The following is a 24,473-nucleotide window of genomic DNA, read 5'->3' as shown; positions in this document are numbered from 1 at the left end:
AATGTGTCAAATAACTTCTGGTTTTACTGTAAAACAACATAGTCAATGAAGAGAACAGGTTTCTATGGATGTGCATCAACTCAAACTGCATAGCTGGCTATATAAAGAAGTGCTTTATAATTCATGAATGTGCTGGACATTTACATTTTTTACAATTATTTTGGCTGTTCATTACTATTGAAATACTCAATAAATTGATGTAACTATAACTGGCAAGAAATGACACAGTACACATGACCATTGGCTGTTATTCTGTTACTCTTCCTCAACAGCAATAATGTTTTTGTCTAACAAGTATAATGTTTACATGAGAAAAGATAAACAAAACCAAATAATGTTTCAAAAGAAACAGAATAAAGCTCCAGTATGAATTAATGTGCCAAAATGACATTCTATTCAACCCCCAACACAACCTCCAATGCTGACACATTCTGCTCAACATCTGACTTCTCTGGGATGACTTCCTGTGATTCTGGGGCAGCTGGCTCCTTGGATTCTGGGGTTCCTGGCTTAGTGACACTTTCGAGGGCACTCTTAGTGGCCAGAAATCAATATTAGCAGATAATATATATATTTACAGTACAGGCATTCAGCAATGAGGTTATTTAGGTGATTCTTCCATTGCTCTTTGGACCACCATTATCCAGAGGCAAGTTCTAGTCAATACTTGATCGAAAACCTTTTTTCAAAGATATCAAGTAAGTTTTAAATATACAGCATACATACAATATGCACTACTGTTCAAAAAATTGGGGTCACTTAGAAATGTCCTTGTTTTTTAAAGAAAAGCACATGTTTTGTCCATTGAAATAACCTAAAATTGATCAGAAATACAGTGTAGACATTGTTAATGTTGTAAATGACTATTGTAGCTGGAAACGGCTGATTTTTAATGGAATATCTACATAGGCGTACAGAGGCCCATTATCAGCAACCATCACTCCTGTGTTCCAATGGCATGTTGTGTTAGCTAATCAAAGTTTATATCATTTTAAAAGACTAATTGATCATTAGAAAACCCTTTTGCAATTATGTTAGCACAGCTGAAAACTGTTGTGCTGATTAAGGAAGTAATAAAACTAGCCTTCCTTAGACTAGTTGAGTATCTGGAGCATCAACATTTGTGGGTTCGATTACAGGCTCAAAATGGCCAGAAACAAATAACTTTTTTCTGAAACTCGTCAGTCTATTCTTGTTCTGAGAAATGAATGCTATTCTATGCGAGAAATTGCCAAGAAACTGAAGATCTCGTACAACGCTGTGTACTACTCCCTTCACAGATCAGCGCAAACTGGCGCTAACCAGAACAGAAAGAGGAGTGGGAGGCCCCGGTGCACAACTGAGCAAGAGGACAAGTACATTAGAGTGTCTCGTTTGAGAAACAGATGCCTCACAAGTCCTCAACAGGCAGCTTAATTAAATAGTACCCGCAAAACACTAGCCTCAACGTCAACAATGAAGAGGCGACTCCGGGATGCTGGCCTTCTAGGCAGAGTTCCTCTGTCCAGTGTCTGTGATCTTTGCCCATCTTAATCTTTCATTTTATTGGCCAGTCTGAGACATGGCTTTTCTTTGCAACTCTGCCTAGAAGGCCAGAATCCCGGAGTCGCCTCTTCACTGTTGATGTTGAGACTGGAGACAACGGAGGAGTGGCTTTGGGACAAGTCTCTGAATGTCCTTGAGTGGCCCAGCCGAGCCTGGACTTCAACCCGATCAAACATCTCTGAAGAATCCTGAAAATAGCTGTGCGGCAACACTCCCCATCCATCCTGACAGAGCTTGAGAGGATCTTCAGAGAAGAATGGGAGAAATCCCCAAATACAGGTGTGCCAAGCTTGTAGCGTCATAGCCAAGACGACTCGAGGCTTTAATCGCTGCAAAAGGTCCTTCAACAAAGTTCTGAGTAAAGGGTCTGAATACTTATGTAAATGTGATATTTCCATAATTTTTATATACATTTGCAAACATGTTTTAAACCGGTTTTTGGTTTGTCATTATAGGGTATTGTGTGTAGATTGATGAGGGAAAAAATCTATTTAATCAATTTTAGAATAAGGCTGTAACCTAAGAAAATGTGGAAAAAGTCAAGGGGTCTGAATACTTTCCGAATGCACTGGATAGATCCAAAATGATTCACACCCTTAATAAAGAGGACTTTAGATGACCCTTAATAAAATGACTGTATAAAATAAATAATATAAATCCTGACATATATTGTATGCTAAAAGCAATGGGAAATTATATTATTTTATACTAATACTAATATACTAGTACAATTGTCAAGATTACTGGCAATATCTTTCAATACCCACCTTGCAAGCATAACGGCACTGAGACGTTTTTCTAAAATGTTTTATGAGATTGGAGAACATATTTTAAGGGATCTTAGACCATTTCTCCATACAATCTTTCCAGATCCTTGATATCCTCCCCTATGTTTCATAGGTTTCAAATTAAACAGGCCCCAGCTGCCTCTCTGACCTTTTAAGTATGTTAACCAATGATTCAACATCTTTATATTGCCAAAAGTGCTTAAAATTAAATACTTATACAAAATAGTTATTTGTTAGGTGGGATAATAATAATTATAGCAGCTAATGTATGAAGGAAAATTTCAATTTTGCTGGACCCCTCAATAGCATTTTGAAATGGACCCCCAAAAGTCTGTCCCTGCAAGAGCTGTCGCTCCACTTTTCAAGTCTATTTCAAGTATTTCACTCGCACTTCTGAAGCATTCTCAACTGATTATGGTGGCTTTTGATTTCATTCCCGCTTTGCTGCTTCCGGTGTAGTATGCCAAAATCAAAACACACGGAACTCTTGTGCTAATGGGGCTTTCACGTGTAACGAAGACTGGGATGTTTCACTTGATGTGGCAAACAAATCAATTTTTGATAATTACAAACTTATCAATGTGGGAAATGTAGCTAGTTTGAGCATATTGTCAATGATAAGCAAGTTAGCTAATTAGCAACGTTAGCTAGCTCATCTAGCTAAAATCTTGTTTAAGAATTGTTCCAACTTCAAAAGCACTTGAAACACAATGATGTCGGACTTACAACTCCCTTACTGGAAAGTTTCCCACTTCCGACGAGCATGTGAATGCCCCATAAGCTTACAGTGTCGTTTAACAGTAAACTTATCTAGTTAACTCATTGACCCCACTTTCTGAAATACCCCTCTGATCTGATTACTTTTTGGTTTTGGGTAGTGTATGTTAAACCGGCATTTTTTCAACCATTTATTTTTCTTCTGCGGGTTGAGTATCCACACCATTTCCTTCTGTCCTGGCAATTGTTTGTTCCTTACGTAGGTTTAGGTCTACTGTTTCATGAACTGCATCACAAAAAAAGTTATTTTACTTTAAAGGTCCAGTGCAGACAAAAATATGATTTTTCTGTGTTTTATATACATTTCCACACTATGAGGTTGGAATAATACTGTGAAATTGTGAAAATTATGATGCCCTTTTAATGTAAGGGCTGTTTGAAAAGACTGCCAAAGATGTCAGCCTGTTTAGGTGGGATGGAGTTTTGTCTTGCATGGTGAAATCACCAGGCGATAAATTAGTTCATTGACCAATAAGAAAGAGTTCCAACCCTTTCTGCCAATAACATCTAGTTTTCAGTTTTCCCCCTCCCCACTCAGACTACTCAGAGTCCTAGCAAAATTCATGCTTGAGAAATTTGCTCTTCGCTAAGATATTTTTCTTTATTTTTGACCTTTTTAATTGTAACAATCACAGTAAGGTACTTAATTGTTACCCAGAACTGAATTGACATTGAGATTTTTTAAAAACTGAACAGGCTGTCATGTGCCTTTTACCAAGGAGTGGCATCTGTCTGGCCACTCTACCATAAAGGCCTGATTGGTGGAATGCTGCAGAGATGGTTGTCCTTCTGGAAGGTTCTCCCATCTCTACAGAGGAACTCTGGAGCTCTGTCAGAGTAACCATCGGGTTCTTGGTCACCTCCCTGATCAAGGCGCTTCTCCCCCGATTGTTCAGTTTGGCCGGGCGGCCAGCTCTAAGAATCTTGGTGGTTCCAAACTTCTTCCAATTAAGAATGATGGAGGGCACTGTGTTCTTGGTGACCTTAAAAGCTGCAGAAATGTTTTGGTACCCTTCCCCAGATTTGTGCCTCGAAACAAACCTGTCTCGGAGCTCTACGGACAATTCCTTCCACCTCGAGGCTTGGTTTTTGCTCTGACATGCACTGTCAACTGTGGGACCTTATATAGACAATTGTGTGCCTTTCCAAATCATGTCCAATCAATTGAATTTACCAAAAGGTGGACTCCAATCAAGTTGTTGTAGAAACATATCAAGGATGATCAATGGAAACAGGATGCACCTGAGCTAAATTTCGAGTCTCATAGCAAAGGGTCTGAATACTTACATAAATAAGGTATTTCAGTTCTTATTTGTACTACATTTGCAAACATTTATAAAACCCTGTTTTTGCTTTGTCATTATGGGGTACTGTGTACATTGCTGAAAAAAATAATTAAATCCAGTTTAGAATAATGCTGTAACGCTAACAAAATGTGGAAAAAGTGAAGGGGTCTGAATACTTTCCGAATGGATTGTATATGTACACTATAAAAAAAGATTCCTAGACTATCCTTTTGGGGTTCTTCAAATGGAAACTGTGGGGGAACCCCTCTAAGTGCTTTGAAGAACCCTTTAAAAGTTCTTCAAAGAACCCCTTTTAACAGATCCTTGCAGAACCTTTTGGGGTTCACTTAACTAACCCCCTCCCGTTATTATTATTAATATGAATAATATGAATAACACAATACTTTAGTTGTCAGTGCTTGTGATTTTAGTGGCAAAGCAGAATTAAAAAAATCTAAATATGAGGTAAACTACCGGCAGAGCCCCAAGTCCAATGGGTATTTTCTCTGGCGTGTTGATGTTCTCCGTATCCATAGCCAGAATGATTTTGTAGTGTATGGTGATCGAACAGGTTACCTGTTATATTTATCAGAAGCATAAGGGGGGGGGGGGGGGAATTATTATACAGATGAATAACAAAACATGCACACGACAGAATTCATACCTTGGTTGTGGTAAATGTGAATTTAAAAAAAAGAATCGATAATGGTTTTCATACACATACCTTGTCCATAAACATACCTTGTCCATAATGTAGAGGCCTATGGGATATTCATTGAAGAGGTAAGGGAGGAGCATGGTAAATGTGATCTGCAAAAAATACCAATTGAACTACCTTTGTATGCCTCGTCTGTATACCTGCAGACAGACACAAAAGTGAGCAGTTCAGTCATCCGCAACCAGTACAGCTAGCCTTCAATATATTCTTACCTCTGATTGATATCCAAAAATTTTACTAACTGACTTGTTGGATCGGTGGCATCCTATGACGATGCCACGTTGAAAGTCCCTGAGCGCTTCAGTAAGGCCATTCTACCGCCAATGTTGTGACTATGGAGATTGCATGGCCATGTGCTTGATTTTATGCAGCTGAAATAGCCAAATCCACTAATTTGAAGGGGAGTCCACATACTTTCGTAAATATAGTGTACCTTTTGGAATGGGTGCTTCAGAAATCAGCAGTACATCCTTCTCAACAATGAACTCTGGGAGCCTGAGACAATGGAGATTAAAACTTTAACTCCAATAGCATGGTCACATGAAACTGGCATTTTCAAACGCATGCAGACAATGACTCAAGTCTTTATTCATTTCAAAGTGGAAACATAAAATGCATCAAGGCACTCGGGTGCAGAGGACAGCAATACATCTTCATTTCTCCTCATAAGCAATAAATAAGTACTACTATGACTGTACTATTACCGTGTAAACATGTGGTTAGTCCCATTGTACTAGGACTACCCAAAAACCTAGTCAATACTGTTAAAAAGGCACTAACGTACACCATAGTATCTATAAATATCTGCCTCCTAAAATTATTTCATATCACACCAGACAGGACATTTTTTGCACTTCTGTAGACATTGTAAGACATTCAGTCAAAAGACAAAAACTACTAAAACAATGTAGCAAATTACTTAAATAAAAAAAGAAACCCTCATTCTACATATGTGCAGCAACTCAAACTGCTTAGCTAGATTTTAGCTCGTTATTATCATCATCATCTTGCATGCCTGTAGACAAGATGGATATAGACGAGTCACAAATACAATACAGTAGTAATGTGGGAAATTGCTTATCCGCTTATGTAGAACACACTAAATATGTGCGTCAACGCTAAACGCTTAGCTGAACTAAGTGTGCTGTTGCTTAATGTATAGAAGTGAAAGTACAGTTCATGAAAGTACCGTGGACATGACGTAAAATCTCAAGTGTTGGCTGTTCATTTTTATTCCAATCATTAAATTCATATTGGTATCATGACAACTGACAAGAAAATACCTTTAAGTTAATACCAAACCCTTTGCCTGTTATTCTGCCATTCTACCTCACAGCATTAGTCTAACCATTATTAAGTTTACTTTAAAAACAGAAAGAACACCCCCCCCCAAAAAAAAGAAGAATATAGCTCTAGCATTAATGAATGTGTTGAAATTACATTCTATTCAACCTCCATGTCTGATACTTCCAGCTCCCCGTCTGACTTCACTGGGGTGAGTTGCAGAGATTGTGAAGTTCCTGCCACTTCTGTTTCTGGGGCAGTATCTGTGGTCAGAGTCACCAACTCCTGGATCTCCTCTTCAGCTGGTGGAGTAGGCTGCTTCTCAGCAACTAAAATTGAGGATCAATTCAATTTACAGGCATTTAAGAAATTAAGCAATGAAGACAATTAGGACATTCTGCCAATCAGGGCCTAAAATGAACACTGGCCACCCGCCAAATGTGGGTGGACTTTAGACATCTTAGCTGCCAATGCTAAAGTCCACCCACATTTGGTAGGTGGTCAGGGCTCCAGTGTCACCATTTCACTTGCATTTGTGAATGAAATTTAAAAATAAAAAAAATAGTCAAGTATGATCACATTTTAGCAAAATTATCATTTTTTTCCCGCTGTAGCGGGAAACACATTTTTAGTAGCGCTGCGCACAGGTGTAAAAGTTGGTCTAATTTACTTTAAACAAAAGTCTACTGAAGTGAGATGAAATCTCGCGTCCTGTGACGGCCGGCCGCCCAACAACCTGCCCGCTTGACCCTATCCCCTCCTCTCTTCTCCAGACCATTTCCGGAGACCTTCTCCGTTACCTCACCTCGCTCATCAACTCATCCTTGACCGCTGGCTACGTCCCTTCCGTCTTCAAGAGAGCGAGAGTTGCACCCCTTCTGAAAAAACCTACACTCGATCCCTCCGATGTCAACAACTACAGACCAGTATCCCTTCTTTCTTTTCTCTCCAAAACTCTTGAACGTGCCGTCCTTGGCCAGCTCTCCTGCTATCTCTCTCAGAATGACCTTCTTGATCCAAATCAGCCAGGTTTCAAGACTAGTCATTCAACTGAGACTGCTCTTCTCTGTGTCACGGAGGCGCTCCGCACTGCTAAAGCTAACTCTCTCTCCTCTGCTCTCATCCTTCTAGACCTATCGGCTGCCTTTGATACTGTGAACCATCAGATCCTCCTCTCCACCCTCTCCGAGCTGGGCATCTCCGGCGCGGCCCACGCTTGGATTGCGTCCTACCTGACAGGTCGCTCCTACCAGGTGGCGTGCCGAGAATCTGTCTCCGCACCACGTGCTCTCACCACTGGTGTCCCCCAGGGCTCTGTTCTAGGCCCTCTCCTATTCTCGCTATACACCAAGTCACTTGGCTCTGTCATATCCTCACATGGTCTCTCCTATCATTGCTATGCAGACGACACACAATTAATCTTCTCCTTTCCCCCCTCTGATAACCAGGTGGTGAATCGCATCTCTGCATGTCTGGCAGACATATCAGTGTGGATGACGGATCACCACCTCAAGCTGAACCTCGGCAAGACGGAGCTGCTCTTCCTCCCGGGGAAGGACTGCCCGTTCCATGATCTCGCCATCACGGTTGACAACTCCATTGTGTCCTCCTCCCAGAGTGCTAAGAACCTTGGCGTGATCCTGGACAACACCCTGTCGTTCTCAACTAACATCAAGGCGGTGACCCGTTCCTGTAGGTTCATGCTCTACAACATTCGCAGAGTACGACCCTGCCTCACGCAGGAAGCGGCGCAGGTCCTAATCCAGGCACTTGTCATCTCCCGTCTGGATTACTGCAACTCGCTGTTGGCTGGGCTCCCTGCCTGTGCCATTAAACCCCTACAACTCATCCAGAACGCCGCAGCCCGTCTGGTGTTCAACTTTCCCAAGTTCTCTCACGTCACCCCGCTCCTCCGCTCTCTCCACTGGCTTCCAGTTGAAGCTCGCATCCGCTACAAGACCATGGTGCTTGCCTAGGGAGCTGTGAGGGGAACGGCACCTCCGTACCTTCAGGCTCTGATCAGGCCCTACACCCAAACAAGGGCACTGCGTTCATCCACCTCTGGCCACCTCTTTAAGGAATACCTAGGATAGGATAAAGTAATCCTTCTAACCACCCCCCCCCCTTAAAAGAGTTAGATGCACTATTGTAAAGTGGTTGTTCCACTGGATATCATAAGGTGAATGCACCAATTTGTAAGTCGCTCTGGATAAGAGCGTCTGCTAAATGACTTAAATGTAAAATGTAAATGTGAGAATTTGTCCTGTTTCTTGGTTATTTACAAGCTAGGTTGTTTTTCAATGTCTGAGTATCAACTGTTTGGGAAGAGAAGACAAAGCGGCTTCTAGTTGGACTCAATCTCACAGGCACAAGCATGACGAGTATCATTACCACAGTAACCTCTCGCCCTCTTAAGGATCAGACCCTTTAAAAAATGTTTTGCCTAAAATGACAAACCCAAATCTAACTGCCTGTAGCTCAGGACCTGAAGCAAGGATATGCATATTCTTGATACTTCAAGTGTTTCCTTTCAAATGGTTTGTGGAAATGTGAAATTAATGTAGGAGAATATAACACATTAGATCTGATAAAAGATAATACAAAGATTTTTTTTTTTGTTACATCATCTTTGAAGTGCAAGAGAAAAGCCACAATGTATTATTCCAGTTTAGGCGCAATTTGGAATTTGGGCACTAAAATGGCAGCAGTGTATGTGCATAGTTTTAGACTGATCCAATGAAACATTTCATTACTGTTCAAATTGTATCAAATCTGCCCAAAATATGCCTAACTGGTTTATTGATACATTTTCAAGTACATAACCGTGCACTCTTCAAACAATAGCATGGTATTATTTCATTGTAATAGCTACTGTAAAATGAACAGAGCAGTTAGATAAATTCTTGTTAAAGGTTTCTGCCCATATCAGATATGTCTGTGTCCTGGGAAATGTTCTTGTTACTCACAACCTCATGCTAATCACTTTAGTTCAACCGTCCCGTGGGGGTGGGGTGGTCACCGAAGATGTTAAAGGGGCAGGTGAACATTTGTGTCTCATCTGATATTTTGGTTAAATGTAATTAAACAATATACCACATTACTCCTGCCTAGTTATACGTTTGAGAAACATTGCAACGCATGCTCATCCGCTTGTGTTTTGTTGGTGTAATGTGTGAATGTTTTTTTATTTGGGCTACTAAAAAAATCTGAGTGGGTGGTAGATATTTTATTTTTTATTATTATTATTATTATTTTATTTTTTAATCAGTGGCTGGCGGCCAGTCAAGTTCTTCCACACAGATCGACAAACCATTTATGTATGGACCTTGTTTGTGCATGGGAGCATTGTCATGCTGAAACAGGAAAGGGCCTACCCCAAACTGTTGCCACAAAGTTAGAAGCACAAAATCGCCTAGAATGTCATTGAATGCTGTAGCGTTAAGATTCCCGTCACTGGAACCAAGGGGCCTAACCCGAACCATGAAAAACAATCCGAGACCATTAGTCCACCACCAAACTTTAGTTGGCACTATGCATTGGGGCAGGTAACTTTCAACAGGCATCTGCCAAACGCAGATATGTCTGTCTGACTGCCAGATGGGAATGTGTGATTAATCACTCCAGAGAAGGCATTTCCACTGCTCCAGAGTCCAATGGCGGCGAGCTTTACACCACTCCAGCCAATGCTTGGCATTGGGCATGGTGATCTTAGACTTGTGTGCAGCTGCTCGGCCCATGGAAAGCCATTTCATGAAGCTCTCGACGAACAGCTGATGCTGCTTCAAGAGGCAGTTTGAAACTCGATATTGAGTGTTGCAACCGAGGACAGACGATTTTTACGAGCTTCAGCACTCGCCGGTCCCGTTCTGTGAGCTTGTGTGGCCTACCACTTCGCAGCGGAGCCGTTGTTGCTCCTGGATGTTTCCACTTCACAATAATAGCACTTCCAGTTAACCGGGGCAGCTCTAGCAGGACAGAAATTAACTTGTTGGTAAGGTGGCATCCTATGACGGTGCCACGTTGAAAGTCACTGAGCTCTTCATTGAGGCCATTCTACGGTCAAAGTTCGTCTACGGCGATTGCATGGCTGTGCGCTAGATTTTAAACACCCGTGTGGCTGAAATAGCCAAATTCACTCATTTGAAGTTGTGTCCACATACTTCTGGTATGTATCTTGTTGAGCTAAGTAGCCGTGTGAACATCTATATATGCAGAAGTATCTTGTTGAGCTAAGTAGCCGTGTGAACATCTATATATGCAGAAGTATCTTGTTGAGCTAAGTAGCCGTGTGAACATCTATATATGCAGAAGTATCTTGTTGAGCTAAGTAGCCGTGTGAACATCTATATATGCAGAAGTATCTTGTTGAGCTAAGTAGCCGTGTGAACATCTATATTGACTATATATGCAGAAGTATCTTGTTGAGCTAAGTAGCCGTGTGAACATCTATATTGACTATATATGCAGAAGTATCTTGTTGAGCTAAGTAGCCGTGTGAACATCTATATTTGGGAACAAAAATGATGAGGTTGCGCAGAGACATACCTGCAGTAGCGGGGCTCTCATCAGCTTCAGGGGCAGGTGCTGGTTCTACGGGTGCTGGTTCTACGGGTGTTGGCGATGTTGGTATGGGTGCGTGTGAGGGCGTCTTTGCCTCAGCAGTGACCTCAGAGAGTCGGGGGGCTTGGGGTCTGGTCTTTCTCGCAGGATTCAGGACATAACAATATGCACATCTGAAGGCTGAAACGAGACACATAAACCACCATGCCCAAAGCGCACTGTCAACTGAATGATAGTCATACATTTCCAAGTAGACACAGATTCATGTATAATGAAAATGAAACCAATGATATTCCAAGAAGAATTGAGTCAAAGACGCATAAACTCATCAGATCGATGGGTTACACTCGTTTGCATAGTCAATCTAGATGGGCTCTTTTTGCTTACAGAGGCTGGTAGTGGCAGAGGCTTTTAAGAGCTTGATGATATACGGCACTGCCAAATGCTAGAGGGCAAATGAAGGCGCAGTGTTTGATGGAGACTGACAGTCGTGTTTCTCTAAATCTTACCAACATATTCAAATTCCTCTTTTAATGCCATGCCGTTATGGGTGAGACACTGCTGGCATATGAGGGCATATCTGGAGGGAGAAAATCTGTTAGAATGCATACATGCAATGAAATTAATAAAGATAATTTTGCTGGTTTTAAAAAATGTAGCAATTGTCACTAGAAATACATTTAACTGTAAATTCCTATAGCGCTTACATCGGCACAAATACATTTGATTTCCAAAAGCAAATATTTGGGTGACACAAGCGAAAGCTACATTTTACCTATTCTGAGGGCCATCGCCAACAAAGTACTCAATGACCCTGTCCATGGTGCCTCTATCCCGGGGGAGAACAGGTCTGGCCAAGGGTGGGCCTGGAGGGTGCATTCCTGTTATGGCAGACACACATGCACATTAGCTGCACAAAGTCTGTGGTCTCAAAACACAAATCGTCACACTGTGCCAGAGGAGAAGAAAACAGACAACGCTACAGTTAGCGGCAGAGGACCATGATAAACGGTTGATACGGACAGGTTTTAATAATGACTTGGAAATGGATCTCACTTGCAAAGCACTTGAACGAGAATCCCTGCTGTGTTGCTGAGCAGTAATTAATATAATCTAACATCAAGAGCAATCATAGGAAGATGACTGGTCATTTCTGGGAGACTTGGCAAAGTCTCAGCTTCCTGCTGCTTATTCATTTACCAACATATGGAAACTCTGTGGTGACTCTTTCTATCAAATTGCTTTTCACTTTCAATTTTCCACAAAAGTGCCTGAGTTTCGAGCCATATGAAACATTTGCATGGTGTGCCCATGCCAAACGCAATTTTACCTGGCATTAGAAAGGCATTTAGTAAGATTTCAGTACCAATGCCCAGAGAACAAATGCCGGCCTACCTAATTAATCATAGTTAAAGTGATCTTGGCTCTTGTACACCTCAGTTGGCATTCCACATGGCAATTACACCATGTTGCTTTCTCTGGGAAAGCAAACAGTCTTTAACGGTTTGCCCTCTTTCGCATTTCCTATGAAGTGTCCAAGGCCAGACCGCATGTTTACATAAGAGTAAATATACACTTAACATAAACTGACAGTAGCTAGGTTTCCATCCAATGGGCGACAGATTTTAATGTTGTAAAAGATTGTAAAATCTGCATAAAAACTACATAGGCGTTTTCCCACGAGATGACCCATCAAACTGACTTGTTGTGGATAAATGGTTGTGCGTGTTGATGTAGTGCACATAAAAATTACTTCTGCGGTTAAATTCCTATGTAACTAATAAAAAAAATACAAGTTAAATGGTTTCAAATCATATTTTCAACTCTACTACTGGTTGTCACAACAAATGTGTTGGGAAGCGAATGAGCCCACGCTGGTTTTCGCGCACGTGCTCTAGCCAACAGCGGATTTCACATGACTGGGCAGGAGCGCAACCATGGGTGGGCCTGGGAGGGCATAGCAAACAGAATTAGTCCCCCCCCCACAAAAGGGCTTTATTACAGACAGAAATACTCCAGTTTCATCAGCTGTCCGGTTGGCTGGTCTCAGACAATCCCGCATGTGAAGATGCCGGATGTGGATGTCCTGGGCTGGCTTGGTTACACGTGGTCTGCAGTTGTGAGGCTGGTTGGACGTACTGCCAAATTCTCTAAAACGACATTGTAGGCAGCTTATGGTAAAAAGACTAACATTAAATTCTCTGGCAAGACCTCTGGCGGACATTCCTGCAGTCAGCATGCCAATTGCACGCAGCTTCAAAAGTGTGGCATTGTGTTGTGTGACAAAACTGCAGATTTTATGGTGGCCTTCTGTCCTCAGCACAAGGTGCACCTGTGTAATGATCATGCAGTTTATCAGCTTCTTGATATGACACACCTGTCAGGTGGTTGGATTATCTTGTCAATGGGAAGTCTCACTAATAGGGATGTAAACAATTGTGCCCAATTTGAGAGAAATTAGCTTTTTGTGCGTATAGAACATTTCTGTGATCATTTATTTCAGCTCATGAAACCAACACTTCACTTGTTGCGTTTATATTTTTGTTCAGTATAATTTAATCCGTAGCCTAATAAAGAAAAAGCTTTCCAGAGTTGTCGTGTGATTACCACACAACATATCATCACGTGACTTTATTACATAATTAATTTTACAGACAAAAAGACACCACCTTGTCTAGCGTATTTTGTTTTGTCTACATTTGGAAAGTTTAACGACAAGTCTGCTGTTTCCTTCAGGCCTGTCATGACTTCTTTTAATCCTACATGTACTTCACTCGCATAAAAAGGTTTGATAGAAACCTGGCTAGTGTCAGGTTTAGTTTGGAATCACCCTTGGTTGTGAGAAATCTTAATGAAAATACTTTAAATTTGTTTTGAATTGGAACAAATTTGATGCTGAAAATGGCCCTAAAATCTAGGTACAATTTCATACCTATTGACTTTGTTAACCATTATCGCTTCTTCTCTGGAGCAAGCTTGACCTTCGGTTTGTTTTACGGCAAACCCTACCATATTGGATTCAAATACTACACTTAATTGGTCATAACTACCATTTGTAAAACAAACTGTCATACGTGTACTGTTTAAAAAAAAGAAAAGAAAAGTCCCATCCCTGAAGGACTGGTGAGACAGGGATGGGTAAATCACCTTAAAATCGACCACATTATGATGTGGTCCCCGTGTGCAGCTAACTCACCCACTCCTGGAACAGGTGTGCCAGGGGTCATGGGCCTCTTCATCAAGCTCTGCTGAGCAGCCTCAGACGACAGGATTCTCTCTGGGGGTCCTCCAGGAGCTGAGTGGAGGGGCGGTCCTGCATGGGTGGCCCCTGGTGCCAGAAGAGGACGTGCTGCAGCAGGAGTCACCGCCACCGGGGGCCGAGGAGTGACATGCCGCTGACGGAGTTCTAATGGAGGAAACAATGCAGGGATTATGTTTATCAGTGGTCTGCAACGCAAGCACATGAAAGGCCTTAATATATCTAGCCAACTATATTACCTTGGCCAGGTTTTGGAGTCATAGGTGTTCCACTTGGAATAGATTCTGGCACCTTCAAATTGGAAACAAGATTTGAAGGATACTTTCAAGGTTAATTATAGCGGCCGGTAGACTAGCGGTTAAGAGCGTTGGGGGGGGGGGGGGGTATTCAAAGAATTAGTGGGCTCAGAGGAAGATGGAATACTCACCTTTGTCTTTGAATCAGGATCAAATCTCTCCAAAATAATTTTTGCGGTTTTATATGTTTCAGTCTCCATCACCTCTAGAAGCTGTTGGACAGAAACAGTTCATATTTTCAATGTAAAAGGAAATGAAAAGGGCAAATACAGCACAAATTGAAAGGCACATTGATTTGTTACACCTGTTTGGGTTATTAAAAAAAAACTGTCAAACATCATAGTATTCGTCTTCAGGCAAGCATTGGAGTATTGAGTCAAGGATTGGTGTTCCAGTTAACCCCTTTGACTACGCAGGTTTCTATTCAAGACGCTTATGTTTGATCTGTTAATTGACTAATGATGTTATGACACGTCACCATTCCATACATTTAATTCTGTTCAAATCCAACGAGTAATGAAGACATCAATGATGACTAATGTCGTACCTTCCATATCACCATTAATCAAATTAAAAAGAGCAAGTGAACACACTAATTGATTTCTTGAAATAATGAACTGTTTTAAAAACAGGTGGGTCCTACGACCCACATCTATCCTGTCATGCATCTGCACAGATCAGGGCCCATAAACACAAAGCGTCTCAGAGTAGGCGTGCTGATCTAAGATCTGTTCATACAAATCTTATTCATTATGATCTAAAAGACAAAACTGATGCTAGCTCAGCACTCCTACTCTGAGAAGCTTTGTGGATACAGGCCCAAGTCTTTACAGTGCCTGGAAAAATGTTAAACATATCAATATGATGCGTTGGTGTTTGAAGTATGTTGATATTCTCAACTAGATGTTTCTTCGCCAGTCTTATGAAACTCCACAAAATGAGCTACCTACAAAAGTCAAAATGGCAGCCAGACCAACAATCTATCACTGCAATGTTGAAGGTTTTGAAAATAAAAGTAGCAGTAGGTAGCCTACATCCTTTAAAAAGGCCCAATGCAGCCATTTTTTTTATTTTTAACATCAATATCAAATAATTTCTAGGTACAAATTTAGTACCTTATTGGGATATATTTCCTTTTTAAGGGGAAAAATAGCTTTTTGGCAAAACTATTGCTCAAGAAAGAATTTTGTTAGGGCTGTCTGGGACTGGTTTGAGTGGGGAGGGGGAAAACAAAAAACTAGCTGTAGGCAGAGAGGTTTGTAACTCTTGGTATAGTGGGGCGGCAGGTAACCTAGTGGTTAGAGCATTGGGCCAAGGATATAGCTCAGTCGAGGTTGCGACACCAGGAATTAAAGAGTGTAGCAAATTCGGGGGCCTGACAAGGTAAAAATCTGTCGTTCTGCCCCTGAACAACGCAGTTAACCCACTTCCTAGGCCATCATTGCAAATAAGAATTTGTTTAACTGACTTGCCTAGTTAAATAAAAAATAAAAAAATAAAAATTGTTCTATTAACCAATTTACTGCATGGTGATGTCACCATGGAAAGCAGAAACTCCCACCAACGAAAAACTGCTGATTAGAAGGTCCTGTGTAGATTGAATTTTCAACAAGCAACTATCAGGAAATAACACTGATAAAAATGTTCACACTTTCAGTCTTAGTTTCATCAGCTGTACAATCTGATATAAAACACAGAAATTAATTTTGACTGCATTGGGCCTTTAAAGCTGGAATCTTTAATGGTAAAATAGCCCTGTCAGTTTGCGATATTACACCAAAGTTAATGCAAACAACCAACGTTTTATGTACTGCATAAACATTTTGCAATGCTGCACGACGCTCCTCAGCTCGGCAACCAATAGAGCAGCCAGGTGTTTGAGCAACTTCATGTCAAGGAAATACCAAATATTGCTAATTGTTTACGAAAAATAAGAATTACACGCACTACTTCAATAATGGAGTGTGAAAATCCATCAGCCATAATTATTGAAAGTTATTAGTCATGAGATGACAAGCAATTTCTCAGATTTATTTCCTTCTAGCACTTTCCTTTTAGCAGAGTGCTTAACCAAGTAAAGTCTTTATGCAAATTAATGGCTACCTGCATTGATTTTAGATTATTTATTAGGTGTAGCAATTATTTAAGCAGTGCTATAAAAGCTCAATAATAGCAAGGCGCCACATGTAGACTCCTGCAAAACTTAGGTACGACACCCTGTAAGTGTTCATCTCAATATAGAGGAAAATGCCAGATTAAGCCCACATAAAATAAGTTACAGGATGTAAAAATGGATAATGATTTTTTGAAGTGCAGACATCTCAGCTCTTTCATATGACACCTTCACAAATGATTAGGGGATCCACATTGTTTTTCACCCTTTTAAAGATAAGGGATCAGCTATGGTGGAATCGAATTGCAGTCTAGACGATGTTCACCCAATCAAAAGCAACCCTGAGAAAAAGTGAATTTACCATTTTTCGTTTTTGTGATTTGAGGTCCTCCAATTTTTCATCTGAAACAAAAAATGACATTTGAGTGATTATACCAAAAGCAGAATGTCAAATAAAATTGTATTAGTCACATGCGCCAAATACAGATGTAGCAGACCTTAGTGAAATGCTTACTTACGAGCCCCTAAACAACAATGCAGTAAAAAAAAGACTACGTATAGATAACAGAGATTAGCAGCGGTGTCATAATGATGAGGCAGAGGTAAATAAAGTTCAAAGCACATACTGTTTTTTTCTGTTCTTCTTTTAAAAAGAGTGCGCAGCCCCTTTCGAAGGAGCCATACACTGTTGAAAGAACAATTAGAACCTCAATTGCAGGTTCAGTAACAAACTATTAGTAGTTATAGCAATCCATTTCATTAGAAATGTTTTTAAATGGCTATACTTACAATAATGGAAATACTACAAAAGGAAGGACCAATATGACCTTTCCAATCATCTGTTCAGGGAGGTACCAAAGATACACAATTATGCTAGCCATCAGGTAAAGAAGAGATGAGTACTGAAGCAGTCTCCACACCCATAACTTCAACTGTTTTTGATACAGTTCTTGACATTCCTCACAAGCCTGGATATCCTGTAAAAAACAATGATCATGCTCCTCAAAAAAAACACATTGAATATAGCCCAGCTCTCTCTCACTATAAACTGACAAAAGAAGTTTAGTATTCCCAAATTATAATACTAATATCAGAACTTTTAGTTATCCAACATAACCCTATGGCTACAAGTATGTCAATACTGTACCTCGTGTGTATGATGAATACATAAACAACCAGCATAAAGCCAAACATCAATACAATAGAAGTGTTGGAACCTGGACTGTGGCATAACATTTGGAAACATATGACTTTTCCATCCTTCCTCTTGTGATCTTGACAAAAGCCTATGTATTCAACGCAGGCTTAAATCAGACTGCATTACCAACTTATCTTTCCTTTATATTTAGACGGAAAGGAAACACCTTTGGTTCTCGGTGTTGATTAACCTCACCCCCAAAAATATCAGTTGGTGGACAGCGTAGCGACCTATCCTCCGCTGGTGCTAGGAACCATGTGTGTCTGTCACTCTACTGGACATTGGTTCCAGTGGTCTAAACCTCGAGCGAGACAGGGTCTGTATAATGTAACAAGGTCAATCTCTAGTCTAGAGCAAGTTCCCAAAATACTCTTGATCAACGCCATCTTGAGGGAGTGTAGAGGCTAAAAATATTTTTTCAAAAAGCAGAAACACATACCTTATCAATTCCTTCCAAAACCTCTACAGTTGATGGCTTAGTCTGTTCAAAGAAAAATAAATGAGATACAATTAGAGATTGAAGACTTGCGTTAAGTTCAGTTTTACAAAAGCAAGGTACCATCCATAGGTTATGACCATTGACGCATAGGCTTATTTTCTGGAATTTTGAGGGTCCCTACATTGTCTTCCAGTTTGCGTAAGTTCAAAGTACTGCATGTTCCCACCAAATGTTCCCATTCAGAACACAACTTCTGAAAAATAGTACTGTCCATTCATCTAGATATGTGCAGATTGTTGCTTCTCTTGAAGAAATGCAGGAGAAGTATTGAGTCATTGTAGTATTTATAAAAAATTAAAAAAATTAAACAAACTTGTGATGAACAAACCTTTCATTCAAAAGCACTTGCATTTCCACTTGAGGTATAAAATATGCTGTTCATTACAGGACATAGCTGGGGCCACTAATACAAATAAATGCACTCGCTGCTGTACGTCACTTTGGATAAAATTGTCTGCTAAACCGTATATAGGCCTATAGTATCATCATTAGATTTACCATTATCATTTTGATATGATAACAATGCTATTGTCCATTACCCCTTAAAACAGCATTTGTTTTTAGGAAGTGCTAAATAGCAAAGCCATAACATGTGAAAGCAGAGGTTTTTATCTTTCCTGTCCCATGCATGGACATTTTGCACTAAACAGAGCTCCAACAAGTGAACGATCACTGGACTTGAATTACATATCGGCCAATGAGTATCACCCACGCATTCTCCTCTATACTAGAAGAAAATGACAATGTTATTTCAGACATATACACTGCCAAGCAATGTAGACAGACCGAGTCAACTAATCCCTTTCACGACTTAACATCCAATGAAAGATCTTCAGTGTGTTTGTGAGCATTGCAGAGCACTTCTTTAACGCCGCACTATTTAAATGTCAAACAAGTTACGCCATACATTCTATAGCAGGGATGGGCAACTTTGATGGGGGTGGGGGCCACACATTTTGAACTCACGAGGGCCTGCTTGGCTCACGGGTCTGCATACCCCACAGCCATACCCAAACATGCAGTCAACTGATTTGTGCAACTAACTCATTTGTGCAGGTAAACTACTTCACTCTTAACTAAATGCATAATACTAGTACCTAGGACCAACCCCTAAGTGAAATTTGGTTGCTCTCCCCCCAGGATAGTTGTTTTGATTTAAAGTACATTTCCTGCAATTATACAAATTTTTTCATAGGGCGTAGAGAAAGTTTTACTGCAAAAAAAGTATAATAAAGCGCAGTTTTACATCTAATTTCCTTCAATTCCACAAATTTTGTCATGACTTATACCATGCTAAAGTAAAGACTGCATCTCTGGGCGATGAACTACCGCTTCCCTGGGTCATTTCATGTGTGTATCTGAGCTATTGCAGTTTAAGCAGGCAGCAGTTGGGCCGGTATGACGTAGCATTATGATAAGGCTGTGCTCACTACACTGGAAGTAAACAGGAGGACTTTAAGATCGCAAAAACGTCTATCATACATGTCAGATTTCAATACTGGCCCATGTCATAATGCAGTTTGAACATGGTGAGAATATAGACTCCTAAATTGACAGTGCAGTTTTAGACGATTTTACAGCTAACTAGCTACTTCACGTGCGGATATTGACTTTGGTATTATTGCGTGTGGCTACGTACCTAGCTAGCTAGCCCATAGAGAGCATTGTTGGTTTTGTCGTAAACTTCAGCTGCAAGAGATTTCCACAACAATTTTCACATAACTACCAACAGTATAACGACAAAATTAAACATTTGTTTACAAAAGATATTGTCCTCACATATTAGTGGTATGTAACACTGTAAATGATAGGAATTTTTCCTTTAATATGTTATCAGAGAGACAGACAAAAAGAAAAAGAAATAAATCAATGGGGTACCCTGGAGGTCAGGGCCCCTGGGCACATGCCCGGTCAGTATAAGGCCATGATTACTACAAGTTTAGATAACTGGCTAGACTAACTTCCCAATCTACATTTTTTTTAGCTGACATGGGTAATTGACCAACATCAGCAAACTGCTGATGCACAACCAAATTTCAAAATTGCACCTTGTGTAATCTACTATTCTAACTCTAAACAGTAAACTGAGAGCCAACGGAGTTCCTAAAAAAATATGTAATAATTTAATGCGTATTCAATCTATACATCAGTGGAGGCTGATGAGGGGAGGACGGCTCACAATAATGGCTGGAACAGAGCGAATGGAATCAAACACATTGAAGCCATGTACTTGTTGTATTTGATACAATTCCAACTTTTCCACTCCAGCCACTCCCCAATTAAGGTGCCACTAACCTACTGTGATACATATCACCGAGAGGAAAACACAGGTTATGCAATACATACCCTAAACCGGGATATTACAACCCCCATGTTGAGGACCAAATGGAGTCAGTCTTTTTAGAGCCCTTTGATTTTTGAAGGCCCCCAGTGGAATTCACCTGCTGACAAAAATGTACTGTTAGCTAATCTCAGTCTACATTCCTATCAAATCAAAATATAAGCAACCAATTATTGTGCAAGGAAGGTAGCTGATGATAATGCATGTGTGTGTCCAATTTACTGACACTGTGAATTCACTTGAGTGTGGGACTCAAGATCCATAACGTTACCAACTTCTGAAAGCATTATTCTTGATTGACATATTGGCTAAATTACATACATTAGCTAGCTAATTCCAAAGTGGGTCACATGACGCATGTGTTTACCTGTCCAGGATTCATCAAGAGTGTAGCGTATGTTTTGAAGCGAGCAAGCAACAGTTTGATGCGTGTCCAAAGGCACAATAACAGAACAATTTTGGAATGTATAGACTCTAGTTAAGCCTCGAATAAGCTAACTACAGCAGACGCACCGCTCTAAATTTGGAAACTTCGCTCGACCACAACGAGATGCTGTGAAGCTAGCAACACATTACCTCGTTTAATTTATGATGCATTTCTTAAAATTGGTTGACGGTACCGTTCACATTGCCCAGAAAAACAAAATGCACACTGTGACATAGTCAACCAAATGTGTGCATGAAATAGCTAGACGGCACACTGCGTTGGAGTTAGCTAAGTACGAGTTAGTATACACAAGCTAATTTAGCTAGCTAACTAGGGCTTGGCTCATTGGCAGAAGTGTTCAACATCAAACGACATAACTCGCTAGCCAATTCGACCTTCTTGCAGAGGGTCGAAACTAGCTAGTTAGCTACTAAATTGACCAACTCAAAAGTGTCAAGTTGCAGCGTTCTAACCATCGTTGTTCTAGCTAGCAACTTTAGCTTCATGCAACTTTAAACTAGCAGTCGCTATTTCAGCTAGACACTTAATCGAAAACGCGATTCAATATCAAGGAACACACTTTTTTTCTGCTAGCACTGGCGTTTACAACTAATTCTGAAGCAATTTACCTGGACAGTATTTATGTCCGAAGTTCATCTGTGACTGAAACAAAATTACCTCTATATTGTTGCTTATATATTAGGGGCGGAAGAACATGCGCGACCCACTTCTGACGTCAGAAGCCACGCAAACGTGTCCCTAACCGCAGATCCAGGGTCGGTTTATGTGAGTTCACATAATACCGCATACGCTGTAACGTTGGCCATGCTGGCTTCACCACGTGACAGGGGACTTCGTGTCAGTGATTTTTTTTAGCAAACTCGTAATGGCTCCTCCAAACTGTAACGTGTTGCCATATGAGCATGTTGTTTTACTAAGTGCAAAGTAATTGGACACAAAGTTACTCACGCGAGGTGGGCAAATGTGGCTACCCCATACCTCCATTTCTAAACAATCAGCCCATAAAAATGCAAGACACATTTGAATAGTTAAAGAGCGACTGACACTAAAAAGCAAGGTACCCCTTTGAAAATGGTCTTTGTGGCATCGATATGAGTCATACACACTTATTGTAGTGTCAAAATTTACTACAACGTGTAAATAGGATCATTTTGGTTACAAAGTCAGTCAGTGTCTTCTAAAACGGTTTTTGGAACCTCACTGCATCACAATCAGTAAATGAAGGTTGGGTTTGGATTACAATTATGTCAACAAATCATGCCCCCTTTTGCAAAGCTCCACGTGCAAATCAGCACTCCGCCCACTTCACTTCCCCTCTTTTAATACTTTTCTCTTCAATCACTTAAAAAAAACGTTTACTTAAAAACTGGATATAAAATTATCCTCCATCATTAAGACACTGGAACATTATTATTTAAATATTAAAAAATTGAAGATGTGGGCAACAGAGAAAATCAGAATAGTGCATTTTTTTTGTTTTATTTAACTTGGCAAGTCAGTTAAGAACAAATTCTTATTTACAATGATGGCCTACACCAGCCAAACCCGGAAGACGCTGGACCAATTCCGTACTGCCCAGTGGGACTCCCAAATCACGGCTGGTTGTGATACAGCCTGGATTTCAACCAGGGTTTCTGTAGTGATGTCTCTAGCACTGAGTGGTCTGTATGGCAGTCATATATGAAGCCATAAATCAAGCACTGGAGATACAGTGCCTAAGGAAAGCATTCAGACCCCTTGACTTATTCCACATTTTGTTACGTTACAGCCTTATTCTAAAATGGATTAAATAAAAACATTTCCTCATCAATTTACACACAATTCCCCATAATGACAAAGCAAAAACAATTTTTTAAATGTTTTGCAAATGTATTAAAAATAATAAACAGGAATACCTTATTCACAAAATATTCAGACCCTTTGCTATGAGACTCGAAATTGAGCTCAGGTGCATCCTGTTTCCACTGATCATCCTTGAGATGTTTCTACAACTTGATTGGAGTCCACCTGTGGTAAATTCAATTGATTGGACATGATTTGGAAAGGCACACATCTGTCTATATAAGGTCCCACAGTTGACAGTGCATGTCAGAGCAAAAACCAAGCCATGAGGTCAAAGGAATTGTCCGTACAGCTCAGATACAGGATTGTGTCGAGGCACAGATCTGAGGAAGAGTACAAAAACATTTCTGCAGCATTGAAGGTCCCCAAGAACACAGTGGCCTCCATTCTTAAATGGAAGAAGTTTCGAACCACCAAGGCTCTTCCTAGAGCTGTCCGCCCGGCCAAACTGACCAATCAGGGGAGAAGGGGCTTGGTCAGGGAGGTGACCAAGAACCCAATGGTCACTCTGACAGAGATCCAGAGTTCCTCTGTGGAGGTGGGAGAACCTTCCAGAAGGACAAACATCTCTGCAGCACTCCATCAATCAGGCCTTTATGGTAGCGTGGCCAGACAGAAGCCACTCCTCAGTAAAAGACACATGGCAGCCAGCTTGGGCTTTTCCAAACGGCACCTAAAGGACTCTCAGACCATAAGAAACAAGATTCTCTGGTCTGATGAAACCAAGATTGAACACTTTGGCCTGAATGCCAAGCTTCACGTGTGGAGACAACCTGGCACCATCCCTTCGTGTAGTATGGTGGTGGCAGCATCATGCTGTGGAGATGTTTTTCAGTGGCAGGGACTGGGAGACTAGTCAGGATCGAGTGAAAGCTGAACGGAGCAAAGTACAGAGATCCTTGATGAAAATCTGCTCCAGAGCACTCAGGACCTCTGACTGGGTTGAAGGTTCACCTTCCAATAGGACAACGACCCTAAGCACACAGCCAAAACAACGCAGGAGTGGCTTCGAGAAAAGTGTCTGAATGTCTTTGAGTGGCCCAGCCAGAGCTCCGGCTTGAACCCGATCAAACATCTCTGGACAGCCCTGAAAATAGCTGTGCTGCAACGCTCCCCATCCAACCTGACAGAGCTTGAGAGGATCTGCAGAGAAGAATTCGAGAAACTCCCAAAATACAGGTGTGCCAAACTTGTAGCGTCATACCCAAGAAGACTCGAGGCTGAAATCGCTGCCAAAGGTGCTTCAACAAAGTACTGAGTAAAGGGTCTGAATACTTAAGTAAATGTGCTATTTCTGTTTTTATTTTTAAATAAATTTGCAAAAAATTCAAAACCAGTTTTTGCTTTTTCGTTGTAAGGTATCGTGTGTACAGTAGATTGATGAAGGGAAAAAAACAATTTAATCCATTTTAGAATAAGGCTGTAACAAAATGTGATAAAAGTCAAGGGGTCTGAATACTTTCCGAATGCACTGTACACTTAGTATTACTTTCTTGGCTTATGCATATCCCACTGGCAT

The 24,473-nt window shown here is 40.8% G+C and overlaps 1 protein-coding gene across 9 annotated transcripts; it reads right to left on the bottom strand.

Annotated features, from left to right (window-relative positions):
* Positions 1-5,678: 5,678 nt before the first annotated feature.
* LOC139546849 (endoplasmic reticulum junction formation protein lunapark-A-like) lies at positions 5,679-21,849 on the bottom strand. Of its 9 annotated transcripts, none has more exons than XM_071355708.1 (13): positions 21,721-21,849; positions 20,670-20,767; positions 18,264-18,305; positions 17,416-17,603; positions 17,253-17,311; positions 16,988-17,028; positions 14,645-14,725; positions 14,457-14,508; positions 14,155-14,364; positions 11,734-11,839; positions 11,468-11,553; positions 10,944-11,138; positions 5,679-6,727 (listed from the first exon to the last, which is right to left on the bottom strand). In XM_071355708.1, exons 2-13 carry the CDS (start codon positions 20,694-20,696, stop codon positions 6,558-6,560), a joined length of 1,257 nt encoding a protein of 418 aa, XP_071211809.1. In that variant the 5' UTR covers positions 20,697-20,767; positions 21,721-21,849; the 3' UTR covers positions 5,679-6,557. The 9 variants fall into 9 exon arrangements, with proteins under 9 accessions (XP_071211809.1, XP_071211816.1, XP_071211814.1 ...); XM_071355715.1 differs by having other exon boundaries at positions 11,468-11,538; XM_071355713.1 differs by having other exon boundaries at positions 21,770-21,841.
* Positions 21,850-24,473: the final 2,624 nt, after the last annotated feature.

The sequence above is a fragment of the Salvelinus alpinus genome, chromosome 20 (assembly GCF_045679555.1).
Source record: "Salvelinus alpinus chromosome 20, SLU_Salpinus.1, whole genome shotgun sequence".
NCBI lineage: Eukaryota > Metazoa > Chordata > Actinopteri > Salmoniformes > Salmonidae > Salvelinus > Salvelinus alpinus.
Note: the sequence above shows the minus strand (reverse complement) of the source record. Positions and strands in the feature narration are given on the sequence as shown.

What these genes read in the sequence shown, in the direction of transcription:
- LOC139546849 (XM_071355708.1), bottom strand. Translation starts at nt 20,696, where the DNA reads ATGGGGGTTGTAATATCCCGGTTTAGG. An exon ending in TTTTGGAAGGAATTGATAAG is followed by an intron (nt 17,604 to 18,263) that starts GTATGTGTTTCT and finishes TGTTTTTTACAG; the next exon opens with GATATCCAGGCTTGTGAGGA. An exon ending in AGAGGAATTTGAATATGTTG is followed by an intron (nt 11,139 to 11,467) that starts GTAAGATTTAGA and finishes GTCTCGTTTCAG; the next exon opens with CCTTCAGATGTGCATATTGT.